Below are 11,807 nucleotides of genomic sequence, written 5' to 3'. Positions count from 1 at the left end.
AGCGAGGGTTGTTACTAATGTGAGCCGCTATGTGATCCTCTTCTTACCCTAACACCCCTAATCTTCCCTTAACCTATATTCCTCCACCGCATTTCTGCTTCGCACCTCGCTCAAGCTATCAGAACAACCAAACAGACAAAAAAAAGTGTTTTCTTGTCTCCCTCGCTGATCGTCCATGGCTAATAACGGCTCCAGCTCCGGCAAAAGCTTTGCTCCCGGCCTTGAGTCTCGCCGGAACCTCTCCGTCACTCCTGCCCGTCAGATCTCCAAAGGTATTTGTCCCGTCATTTCTTCGGAGTCTCTGTATTCGTTGATCTTGACCTTTTGTCATTCTATTATTCCTTCGAAACCGTAGTTTTTCTTTGAGATTCGAGCTTCCCGTGTTGATTATTGGCTTTGATGACAACACAGCGTTATTACTTTTGAATTAATGGTCTTTGGTCAAGTGCCGGCTGAAGCTAGGGTTTATGTTTCTCCGTCCACAATGCAAAGTTTTATTTTAAGTTTGACATGTAGTTCGAGTTTTCGATTGAGTAGAGGAGAGAAGCTTTCTCTATTTCCCAACGGTCGCATACAGTTGAAAGCCTAGAAGTTTTTCCCCATTTTCGCTGTTCATGTTTTTAGATGCAATCCACGGTTTAAGAAGCAGTGAGTGATATTTAGGCACTTTTTTTTTGGATATCTTTTGATTATTTCTATTGTGTTACGTGTTTATGTTTTTTTTTAGTTGCAAGCCACGGTTTAAGACGCAGTGAGTGATATTTAGGCACTTTTTTTAATATTTATTTTGTGTTATGTTTTTATGTTGTGCCCAAATATTGTTTTGGCTAGTAAAAGTAGGCAATGCGTAAAACAGTGGTGGCTGACAAGGTTTTTTTTACTCATATTATATTTGTTTTTCTAGGCTGTTTACAGGCTCGTGCTCAGTATATTTGTTGTGGACTGTGTATTAAACACTGAACAAAACAGCCTGCAGGTTGCTAATAGCTATGTTGTTTGTACTTGTGAATATGTTCAATTTGATTGATGATAACTTGAAAATGAAAAGTTCTCATACCATTACGTTCAGATTGGGTCTTGTTTCTTTTGATACTGCAACAGGCTTATTTATTTGGTTATTATTTTTGGTCGGATCTATATGGTGTTGGGTGCTTGAGTGGTTAGAACACTGGAGTTATGGCTGATTTTACTTCTCTTGGTTACAGTATTAAAGTTATTATTTCAAGTATGACATGGTGTGAGCTTTAAGGGGTCATGGCTATGTAGAGGAATAAAAGCCGACAACAAGGTCTGACTTCTTTTATCAATGAATGTGAAAGGCCTTTAATTACTTTTAGTTTTCCAGCTTTGCTGGACTCTTTCACTGTTAGTTTTCTTGGGGTCTTAGAAACCACAACACACACACCAAGCACACATTGTGATGAACTGAAGACTAGCTAGGTATGCTCAATGTATACACATCTAGAACTAGGTAATTCCTTGATCAGTTACATATCTTTTAATGGGCGACTTATTTAGGTGAAAGAATCTTGCGTAACCTACAAAATAAAGTCACTGAAAATATGTATACACAAAACAGAACAATATGTCCTGATTAAAATCTGTCAACCCTTTGTTTTAAAAAAAGTGCAAGTGTTTGAGGTCTTAATTTCTTTTTTCAAAAACAATAGTACATATTGAGCAGAATTCCTTGTGGGTGTGTGCTGATGTCATCAGGTCTCTTCTGTAGTTATTTCGGATCTTATTTTCTCTAATTGTGTCCCAATTTCCAAGTGCCTAATATAGTGGAATTGCTGGAAGCCTTGTCAAAAAGGTGCACCTAAGTGACGTCGCTTGAGGTGAGCTTGGAGCACCTCACCTTCCTCTGTGGGACTTGCCTTCAGCCAGGCACCAAAGTGTCACACTCACTCTAGGCCTGTATGTTAATATTAAATTGGAAGCAGGCTTTGATTGACCCGAGACATAAATTTTGAAAATTGGGTTTTTCATTGAAAGATAACAGATATTTTTCTATGAAACTGGTCAGATCCTTTTTTAAAAATTATACTAAGCAATGGATAGAGAAGATATTTAAGAGTGCATTAGCTCCTTAGCTTTATAATCCTTTCTTTGTGGATGGCCCCAACTTGTTGCATCTCTGCAATATAATCTCTTTTGCATTAGAAACATAGATATTGATGAAGATTGGAGTTTAAAAATCTAGAATCTTTAGTGGATTAAGTTATTAATTAATAATTATGATGTCAGATGTTACATGATTTTGTGTTCCGGTCTTGTTTTGTGCATTTGTAAGTTGTGACCTTTGTTTTATAAACGATTTTCTGAATTAGTTAGCTTTGGATTCTTGCCTTAGATTTCTAATCATGCCTTGACTTTTGTGTGATGAATAATGCATACTTTTAAATATTTTTTTATCTTCCCGGTGGTGAATCATATTCTCCTGAGTTTTTTTTCCCAGTTGATTAATGAAATTATTTTTGGTGTGGCTGGAACGGAAAGGCTTTGATGTTCCTATTCCGATGCATCTCTCCTCTCCTCTCACCCTTGTGATAGCAAAAGGATCTTTAGACCTGGTACTTGTGGCCATCTATGGTCAAATCCTTGGCCTAGTGTTAAGGTTGCATCCTTGAAGTCACGAGTTCAAATTCTGCAAACAACCTCTCTTCATCGTGGGGATAGGTTGCATATATCCCACACAGCCCCACTTCTTCTATGGGCCACCATTGTGAGAGCCTTGTGCTTGGGAGCTTTTTCTTTCTCCCTATTTAATTTTTCCCATCTATATTAAGTTCATTTGACCATTTCATCTTATCTGGTTTTGTATTTTTCCTCGTGATTTTGGTACTCAAGCTTCATGTAATGGCAATTGTTCTTGTTCTGTGAAAATATACTGATTGCGTAAATTTAGTTGGATTAAAAGTTGAAGTGATGCAATGTTTGCTGTTTCCAGTTATTTGACATTGTTTAATGGAATGGTTGGCATAGTGTGCTTGTTCTGTGAAAATATATTGATTGTGTAAATTTAGTTGGATTGAAAGTTGAAGTGATGCAATATTTGGCTTTTCTAGTTATTTGACATTGTTTAATGGAATGGTTGGCATAGTGTTCCTGAATTCTTGTCTTCAATCTACGTCTAAAATGTTGTTGATGCTTTTGTTTTCTCTATGCAGATGTTTTGGCATCTGACAATCCTATTCCGCTTTCACCGCAATGGCTTCTGCCAAAGCCAGGGGAAATTAAACCTGGGGTTTGTATTGACTTTTCTTTGACTATTTACTCTGTAATGGCACCACATTTTGGTCATGAAGATTTATATATAATGTCTTATTTGTAGAAAAAAAAGATGCGTTTGCCATCTCTCTATAGGCACTTTTTACATCATTTGTTCAACACAATTAGTTTAGTGTATCGAGTATTGCTTCGTCTCCTTCGATTTATCTCACATAAAAATAGTTGTTTAAACAGGAAGGGCATATAAGCACAAATCCTGGTTATGGCAACAGCTCGGATGTCAATAAGTCATCTGGAAATGGTGAGGAGATGCATGACACGCTGAAGGAAAAGGATGTATTCCGTCCATCCTTGCTTAATATGGAAACCAACCGTCGTGACCGCTGGCGTGAAGAAGAAAGGGACACCAATTCCTCTGCGCGCAAGGACCGCTGGAGGGATGGAGATAAGGAGCTCGGTGACCCCCGGAGGACAGAGTGGCGGATGGAGAACTCTTCCATTCGTCATTTTGGAGAATCACGTCGTGTCTCTTCTGACCGCTGGACCGAATCTAATGACCGGGATGCTAATTTTGATCAACGGCGTGAGAGTAAATGGAACACACGCTGGGGCCCTGATGATAAGGAGACAGAAGGTATGCGTGAAAAGCGGATGGATTCAGGCAGAGATGGGGACATGCTCCTTGACAGAGGTTTGTTACCAAGTCATCAAAAGGATGAGAGAGACAGAGATAATCATCGAACATGGAGGTCCAATTCTTCCCAAAGTCGTGGAAGGGGTGAGCCTTCTCATAACCAAACTCTGACGCCAAACAAACAAACTCCTACTTTTTCCTACAGTCGAGGGCGTGGGGAAAATACCCCTCCAACCTTTTCTGTTGGCCGGGGAAGGGTCAGTTCCACTGGAAGCTCTGTGAATAGTTTTTCTGTTCATTCCCAGGCTCCAGGGACCTTCTTAGACAAGGGCGACACTGGCCATTGTGTACCTTCCCTCTTAAGATACAGTAGGACAAAATTGCTTGATGTCTACAGGAAGACTGATGGGATGTCATGTGAGAAACTACTTGATGGTTTTGTACAAGTGCCTCCTCTTACCCTGGAAGAACTGTTAGAACCTTTATCACTTTGTGCTCCTACTTCTGATGAAATGGTAATTTTATTTACGAACACTGTTGCCTCTACTTAAAAAAGTTACTCTGTTGGTCAATCTATTTACTCCTTCTGATCTCGTGTTGATAATTCTGGTTGAGTAGGTTGTTTTGAAGGGAATTGAGAGAGGGGAAATAGTCAGTAGTGGTGCACCTCAGATATCCAAGGATGGAGCTGTGGGGAGGCACCCAATGGATTTCACACAGTCAAGGCGAACCCAGATTGGTAGCCCCATATATATATATCTATAGTCATGTTAGCATTAAAATGTTTCTATCCATTTTCTCAGTCGTGACCGATGTTCATAATTTCTGGACTGTGCAGGAAGTAGAGACGACATTCCACTTGCTAGAGAAGATTTTAAAGATGAAATTGCTGATGCTTCAAAAGGCAGTTATTTGGGGTACTCAGAAGGCTCCTCCAAGGAAAAACAAACACAAAACCTTGGGCCTAACTCAAAAATGGAAACCAAGCATGATCAAAAAATGTATCATGATAACAAGTTCAAAGATGAAGGTATTAGAACATGAAAGAATTGCTTGGAAAACCTATTATTCTTATTACGCTATTGAGGACATTCTGGATGCCATCTTTTTAGTGATACACTTAAAATCTTTGTAGTGAATAATGTATACTGTGTGATGGGTCAAACCTGGTAAATTATCAGCTGAAAAAGAAGTGTTGAGGACAATATTGGGTGCAATAATTATTGTAGTGTTGTTTGGCATAATTATTCATCCACTTGATGTACTTAGATTTTAGATAAATTTCCAGTCTTATTCTCTTTTAAATGAAGGTGCAGGGCCTCTTTGTTTCCAATCTTTGTGAAACATTGTAGCCTTGGTAGGTGTCCTCTTCCCAAGAACTTGTAGAGTTTTAATCTTACACCTCATGCGCATAAAGTGCTTTTGTTGCTTTGCATTTGGTGATTGAAGTTTTATGTGTATAGGTTTTAGAGAGGGTGGCCATCCTGACAGAATGGCTGATGAGCCATCCATCATTCAAGATGTTAGTGTCAAGGGAAGCAATTCTATCCCTACCGGGGTTTCTTGGCGGAGCTCATCTTCAGGAGACCAATCACGTACTGGGTTTCGTGATTGGACTGAGACTCCTAGGGATGTCAATCCTAGAATGTCTGAGATGGAGTGGACACAACCACAAAATGATCAAAACAATCGATTGGAAAGCATGGCTAAGTCATCTTTCTCGAAGGAAGCAAAGTGGCAAACCGCTGATGATCCCATTATAAAACGGCAGCCATCTGCAGTTTTTGACAGAGAACACAAGGGCAACATGCTTTCACCGCCCTCTTTTGAGGACCTCATTCTTTATTACAAAGATCCTCAGGGTGTCATTCAAGGACCCTTTCCTGGTAGTGATATCGTTGGATGGTTTGAGGCTGGATATTTTGGGATAGATCTGCAGGTTCGCAATGCAAATGCGTCAGAAGACTCACCATTTTCATTACTTGGTGATGTCATGCCCCATCTTCGAGCTAAAGCTAGACCACCACCTGGCTTTGGCTTACCAAAGTCAAATGAATCAGCAGATGGGTCGAGTAGGCCAAACTTTAATAGCCTTGCAAAGCCTCATTCTGGTATTAATGAGATTGATGTGATAAGAAGTGAGCCAAGACACGTGCATGCTTCATCAACAGAAGCTGAAAATAGGTTTCTGGAGTCACTGATGTCTGGTAATTTGAGCAATTCATCCCAAGGTTGGTTCTCTTTGATGAATAATTTCAGTATTCTTTATTATAAATGAGGAGCTGTTATTTGCTTTAGCATTCTGCTTTTTTTTTTTTTTTTTTTTTTTGCCCCCTCTTATGATAATTAGGAGACGGTGACTAATGCAGTTGAAATGTACTGCTTGATGTGTAGGTTTGCAAGCGTATATTGGTAACAATCCTAGTGGCATTCCTTCGTCTGCCATAGATGCAGAAAATGATCTGTACCTTTTAGCCAAGAGAATGACACTTGAACGGCAAAGATCGCTGCCGAATCCTTATCCATATTGGCCAGGGAGAGACCCTACGCCAATTGTTTCAAAACCAGAGATTATCTCAGATTCTTTAACCCCTCATGTAAAAGTTTTGTCTTCAATGGCAGACAATTCACATCAGCCTCATTCTCAAAATTCTGAGTTGATGTCCATCATCCATGGCTTATCGGATAGACCAGCCACAGGTGTAAACAATGGTGCTCCGGGCTGGTCTAATTTCCCTGTGCACGGTGGCTTGGATCCATTTCAGGAGAAGATTGATCTACATGCCCAAAGTTTTCCAGCTCAAACTCCCTTTGGGCAGCAACAAAGGCTGCAACCACAAAGCTCACCCCAGTTGGCAAATCTTCTTGGTCAAGCTGTAGATAATCCTTCTGGAGTTTTGACTGCTGAAAAGTTACTCTCTCTCGGTTTATCGCAGGATCCGCAGCTCCTTAATAATTTGATACAACAACAGTATTTGTTGCAATTGCATTCCCAGACACCTGTTCCGTCACATCAGCTGTCGTTGTTGGATAAGCTCTTGTTGCTTAAACAGCAACAGAAACAGGAGGAGCAGCAGCAGTTGCGTCAACAACAATTGCTCTCTCAGTTTTTGTCTGAGCATCATTCTAACCAGCGATTTAGTGAACCGTCTTTTGGCCAATCACAGGTTGCAGCGGTGTCCACAGGTAATCAAGTTGATCCTTCTCGAATGCAGGCATCACAAGAACTGTTTCCTCCCCAGGTATATGTAACCAATATGCGAGATGAACTCAGTGCTAACACCTTGAATCTGCCTCCACAAGTAACCCAGGATCTCACTCATAGTGTTAGTTCTGGAACCTCTCCTGTACCTCTACCCCATCAAATGTTTGGGAATATTCATCCTCAGCATGATTGGGATGCTACTCTTCCTAAGCATACTGATAATGTCGTCCAGAAGGAATCACCTCCAACCTCAACATTTGTTGAAAGCTTTCAAGAGACATCAAACAAATCTACAAATGAGCCTTCCGTTGTTCATAATGCTGTCCTTGCTTCTGAACACCATGCTTCTCTACCTATGGAACTTCCATCAGAGGACCTGCGGAGAACTGGTGAAAGTGCAGTTGTTGCGGTATCCGGAGCAACTGCAGATGATCTTCCTTCTGTTGGACTTTGTCAGAATGATTCATCTGTGCCAGGGAATCTTACTGGTGAGAAAGTGCAGCCAGATGTTACTCTTGATGGAAATCAGGTTGAAAAAGAAAGACCAAGTGATGTGCCATCTCAAGGGACTGCCATTAAAAGTGTTGAAGTTCGTGAGGCAAGAAAAGGTTCTGATAAGAAGTCCAGAAAACAAAAATCTTCAAAGCTGCAACCCTTGTCAGACCAGGCAAAGGTACTGTCAGATGCTTACTCTTTGGCGCAATTGAACCAATCAGAGTCCGGAGGGCTAGATATTGGTAACACAAAACTTGATGCACGCATTGGTTCGGGAGAAACACTCCAAGGTACATCACCGCCAAAAAGAAAAGACAACAGGACTAAGGTTACTACCATAGAAATTGGTGATTCCCAACACTTGAATAACTCAGTACCTGTGTCTCTTTCTGGGGAAAATGTTGGAATGGTTGAAGTCAAGGGGGAATCAGATCTGGTTGGGTCTGTCTCCTCTCAGAATGTGCAGATTCACTCTGGACAACGAGCTTGGAAACCTGCTCCTGGTTTCAAGGCAAAGTCATTTTTGGAAATTCAACAGGAAGAACAGAGAAAGGCACATGTTGAAGTGGATGTGTCCAACGTCACTAATTCTGTTAACTCTATGATTTTGTCATCTCCATGGGCTGGGGTTGTGGCCAATTCAGACGCTAAATTCTCCAAAGGAACTCCAAAAGATGAAGGTTTTCCTGAGGTTAATACGCAGTTACCCCATAGTTCTCCAAAACCAAAGAGCAAGAAAAGCCAATTGCATGACATACTCGCGGAAGAAGTTTTGGCAAAGTCTGATGAGAAAGTTATGGAGGTTCTTGACAGTGCCTCGAATCTGACTTCGACACTTGTTACTGCCAGTCATCTGGAATCTGTTGACGATGACAACTTCATTCAGGCTAAAGAAACCAAAAAGAGTCGCAAAAAGTCTAAAGCTAAGGCTGCTGTTAGTGCTGTAGCTGGGGCTAAGGTCTCTGTACCCAGCACTCCTGCTGATGTGCGTGTTGCTTCAAGCCCCATTGAGAAAGCCAAAATTTCACGCTCTATGCAAGAGGAGAAAGATGTTTTGCCTGCAATCCCATCAGGCCCTTCATTGGGAGATTTTGTTCTTTGGAAAGGAGAGTCAGCCAACCCTTCTCCTGTGCCTGCATGGTCTACAGATTCCAAGAAGCTTCCTAAACCCACATCTTTGAGGGACATCCTTAAGGAACAGGAAAAGAAGGGTTCTATGCCACTGCAAAGCCAGATTCAAGTCCCTCAGAAATCACAGCCAGTGCAGGCTAACGATGGTAGTCATTCATGGTCCCTCTCTGCATCTCCAGCTATGGCTGCTTCTCCTATGCAAATCAATTCTCGTGCTGTTTCTCAGTCGAAACATAAAAGAGATGATGACTTATTTTGGGGGCCAATGGATCAACCCGAGCAAGAAACTAAGCAGTACGATCTTTTTCTATCCTGTATACTCTTTCCTTTTGTTTGGTGAACTTTTTTGGCCTTGGCTTTTGCTCAAGTGGAAATGGTTTTTTGGATCCTTGTGTTACTCATGAAGAACTGTTGCTTATGGTTTTTCTGGGAAACTAGGTCAACAATATCATTTATCTTTGAATCGTATGATTTATCGATGTGCCGGTGAACTTGGCATTTTCCTTGTTTCTCCAAGGACTTGTCTTGAAGCTTTTTACCACATTAGCTTTTAACTCAATTTTCCTGGGAAAGAATTCTGGCCTTTTGAAATTTTGATTCTCTTATTTGTTTCCCTTATTGTCATTGTTAGTGTATATGGACGATACCAATTTGTCTGTTGGGAATTAACGTGATTTTAACATTATTTGCTGGATCTCATTTCGTTTCCGCTACTTTGACATGGCAAATCTTCGTTGATTTTTATATTTTTTGTTGATTATACATCTATTTTTGCTCTTGTAAGCAGGTCAGATTTTCCTCGTCCTGTTAATGTCGGTAGCTCGGGAACTAAGAGCTCTCCTGCAAAAGCAAATCTGGGTGGATCGGCAAACCGACAAAAATCGATGGGTGGCCGTGCTGCTGAGCATCCTCTCTCATCGTCGCCTGGCTCTGCTCAGTCATCCCTGAAGGGGAAAAGAGATTCTTTGACCAAGCATTCAGGTAAGCCATTGTGAATTATATGATCTTTTTTTAACATATTTATCGTGTTAACCTTTTGATCTTCACATTTTTGCAGAGGCTATGGACTTCAGAGATTGGTGTGAGAGTGAGTGTGTTCGACTTCTTGGGACGAAAGGTATGGCATTTTCTAGTTTCTGGTTTGTCTTGTGTATTAGCTGAAAAGTGCATCTTTTGTGGAGTCCGTCCCGGCGTCTCTCCTAAAGACAATTGGAACTTGTGATGGAAGATGAGCATGGATTGTCTGATTGGAAATTCTGGCAGTTTTTACCTGTATATAGAAATTGATCTAGTATTCCAAATCCTTTTGTTATATGGCAGCTCTTAGGTTTATTGATCTTGAAGTTATACAACCTTTGTTTTGTTTTTCTTGTATTTGCCAGATACAAGTTTCTTGGAGTTTTGCTTGAAGCAAACCAGAACAGAGGCTGAGATGCTTCTGACAGAGAACCTTGGTTCATTTGATCCTGATCACGAGTTTATTGAAAAATTCCTCAACTACAAGGAGTTGTTAGCAGGCGATGTACTTGAAATTGCCTTTCAGAGTTGGAATGATCGCAAGGTATCCCGAAGTGGTGCCAAAGAAATGAATTCTGACAATGCTGGCTTTGGGGGTGTGGACCGTGATGGCCCTGATGGGTCATCAAAAGCAGGAGGCAAAAGGAAGGGGAAGAAAGGGAAGAAAGTAAGCCCTGTGGTGTTGGGATTCAATGTTGTTAGTAACCGTATCATGATGGGTGAAATTCAGACCGTTGAAGACTAAGACAGGAGACAGGATGCTTGAGAGGTGGTTGTAAATACATTTTGCTAGACTCTTCGGTACATGTTTCGATGTTTAGTTGGGATTTTTGGTTCCCCTTCGATATAGAGCAAAGCACTAATTCATGCTGGATCTAATTTTTTTGTTAGCAATGCCCCTGCAGAAAACCTTGGTGCCTTGGGCAGGAAAACCCTGAAAAAGTAAATTGTTGTCAGAGAAAATTTCGCCTTGGTTTTTTTTTATCTATTTCATTCAGGGGAAAAAGAAAACCTTGGTTAGTCTGCTTCGCTCAGAAATCCTTGTCATGGTAAGCTGCCTGAAAGCTGATGACTTTGTTTGGCATGCGAATGACAACCTAGCTTGGGAGGACATCCGGGTTTAGATATGAGGGTATGTGATCTTCAATTTTCAGCGGTGTTTTGTTTCAGAGTTCCATTCTTCGAGTCTGAATATCTTTTTAGTGTTAAGAGTTTGAAGTTGATTAGTATTTAAGCATAACATATAATATGGTTGTGGCAATTTTGATTTTTTCTTTTAATTTTAGAACACTGTGATTCCTGAAAAATGTATGCAAGAACATTGTTCATCATCACTGAAACCATGACACCAGAAGACTGAACTAATGTGACTATTGTATCTGTTGTCCGACTAACTACAAAGATGGGAGGTTTTTTGTTATTAGAAGGAAAGCATGAGTCTAATATTTCTATAAATTTTATGATGTTAATATGACCACCATTAGGCGAGGGCCATAGAAATGTGATTTTTAGGCCAGGGTTTGAATACGTTTGCCCTCTCCCTCAGCCCCTCTAAATCTAATTAAGTTTTCTCAACAAAAATTTAATGTTGGCTGGCAGCCTTAGCTGGGTTTTTGAGGCCGAGGATGATGGTCTCCATGTAGCTCAGGGACTTTGCAGTTCCGCTTATGGTACAGATATGCTGGAAGGTTTCTAGGTTTTGAGGCTGGGGATGATGGTTTCCGGCTTAGGGACTTTGCAATTCCGCTTATGGTCCGGCGGTTATGCTGGAAGGCTTCTATTTATTTGACAACCCTTTCCTTTCCTTTCCGATTGGCATAATACGTTACTCTTCACTTTGTTGCTTTGTTAGAATATGAGTTGAAACCATTTCCATACGTTCTTTTAACTTTTAACATGCTATCCACCAACTCATCCAAATGAACAACGGCTGTAACCTTTGGTGTCAGTTTGGCTTTTTTGGTAACTCTCAGCACTGAGAACAGCATGAAAACATGGTGTTTTGCATTTGAAAATAAATCCTACTTTAAAACTGGTGCCTCCGTCAATTTTCTAACAAAACCAACAAAAAAAGTAAGAACACTGGTGTTTTAT

At 40.7% G+C, this 11,807-nt stretch overlaps 1 protein-coding gene across 3 annotated transcripts; it reads left to right on the top strand.

Moving 5' to 3' along the window:
* Positions 1-18: 18 nt before the first annotated feature.
* LOC120008486 (protein ESSENTIAL FOR POTEXVIRUS ACCUMULATION 1-like) lies at positions 19-11,747 on the top strand. 3 transcript variants are annotated; one of them, XR_005470518.1, is made up of 13 exons: positions 119-272; positions 1,206-1,288; positions 3,171-3,247; positions 3,466-4,380; positions 4,484-4,604; positions 4,704-4,895; positions 5,329-6,096; positions 6,260-8,990; positions 9,484-9,677; positions 9,754-9,813; positions 10,079-10,507; positions 10,765-10,845; positions 11,313-11,747. XR_005470518.1 is itself a non-coding variant. In XM_038858819.1 (11 exons), exons 1-10 carry the CDS (start codon positions 176-178, stop codon positions 10,456-10,458), a joined length of 5,535 nt encoding a protein of 1,844 aa, XP_038714747.1. In that variant the 5' UTR covers positions 19-175; the 3' UTR covers positions 10,459-10,507; positions 10,765-11,074. The 3 variants fall into 3 exon arrangements, 1 of the variants encoding a protein (XP_038714747.1); XR_005470517.1 differs by lacking the exon at positions 1,206-1,288 and having other exon boundaries at positions 19-272; XM_038858819.1 differs by lacking the exons at positions 1,206-1,288; positions 11,313-11,747 and having other exon boundaries at positions 19-272; positions 10,765-11,074.
* Positions 11,748-11,807: the final 60 nt, after the last annotated feature.

The sequence above is a fragment of the Tripterygium wilfordii genome, chromosome 11 (assembly GCF_013401445.1).
Source record: "Tripterygium wilfordii isolate XIE 37 chromosome 11, ASM1340144v1, whole genome shotgun sequence".
NCBI classification, from domain to species: domain Eukaryota; kingdom Viridiplantae; phylum Streptophyta; class Magnoliopsida; order Celastrales; family Celastraceae; genus Tripterygium; species Tripterygium wilfordii.
The sequence above is the reverse complement of the archived record's forward strand: the minus strand, read 5'-3'. Positions and strand labels throughout refer to the sequence as shown.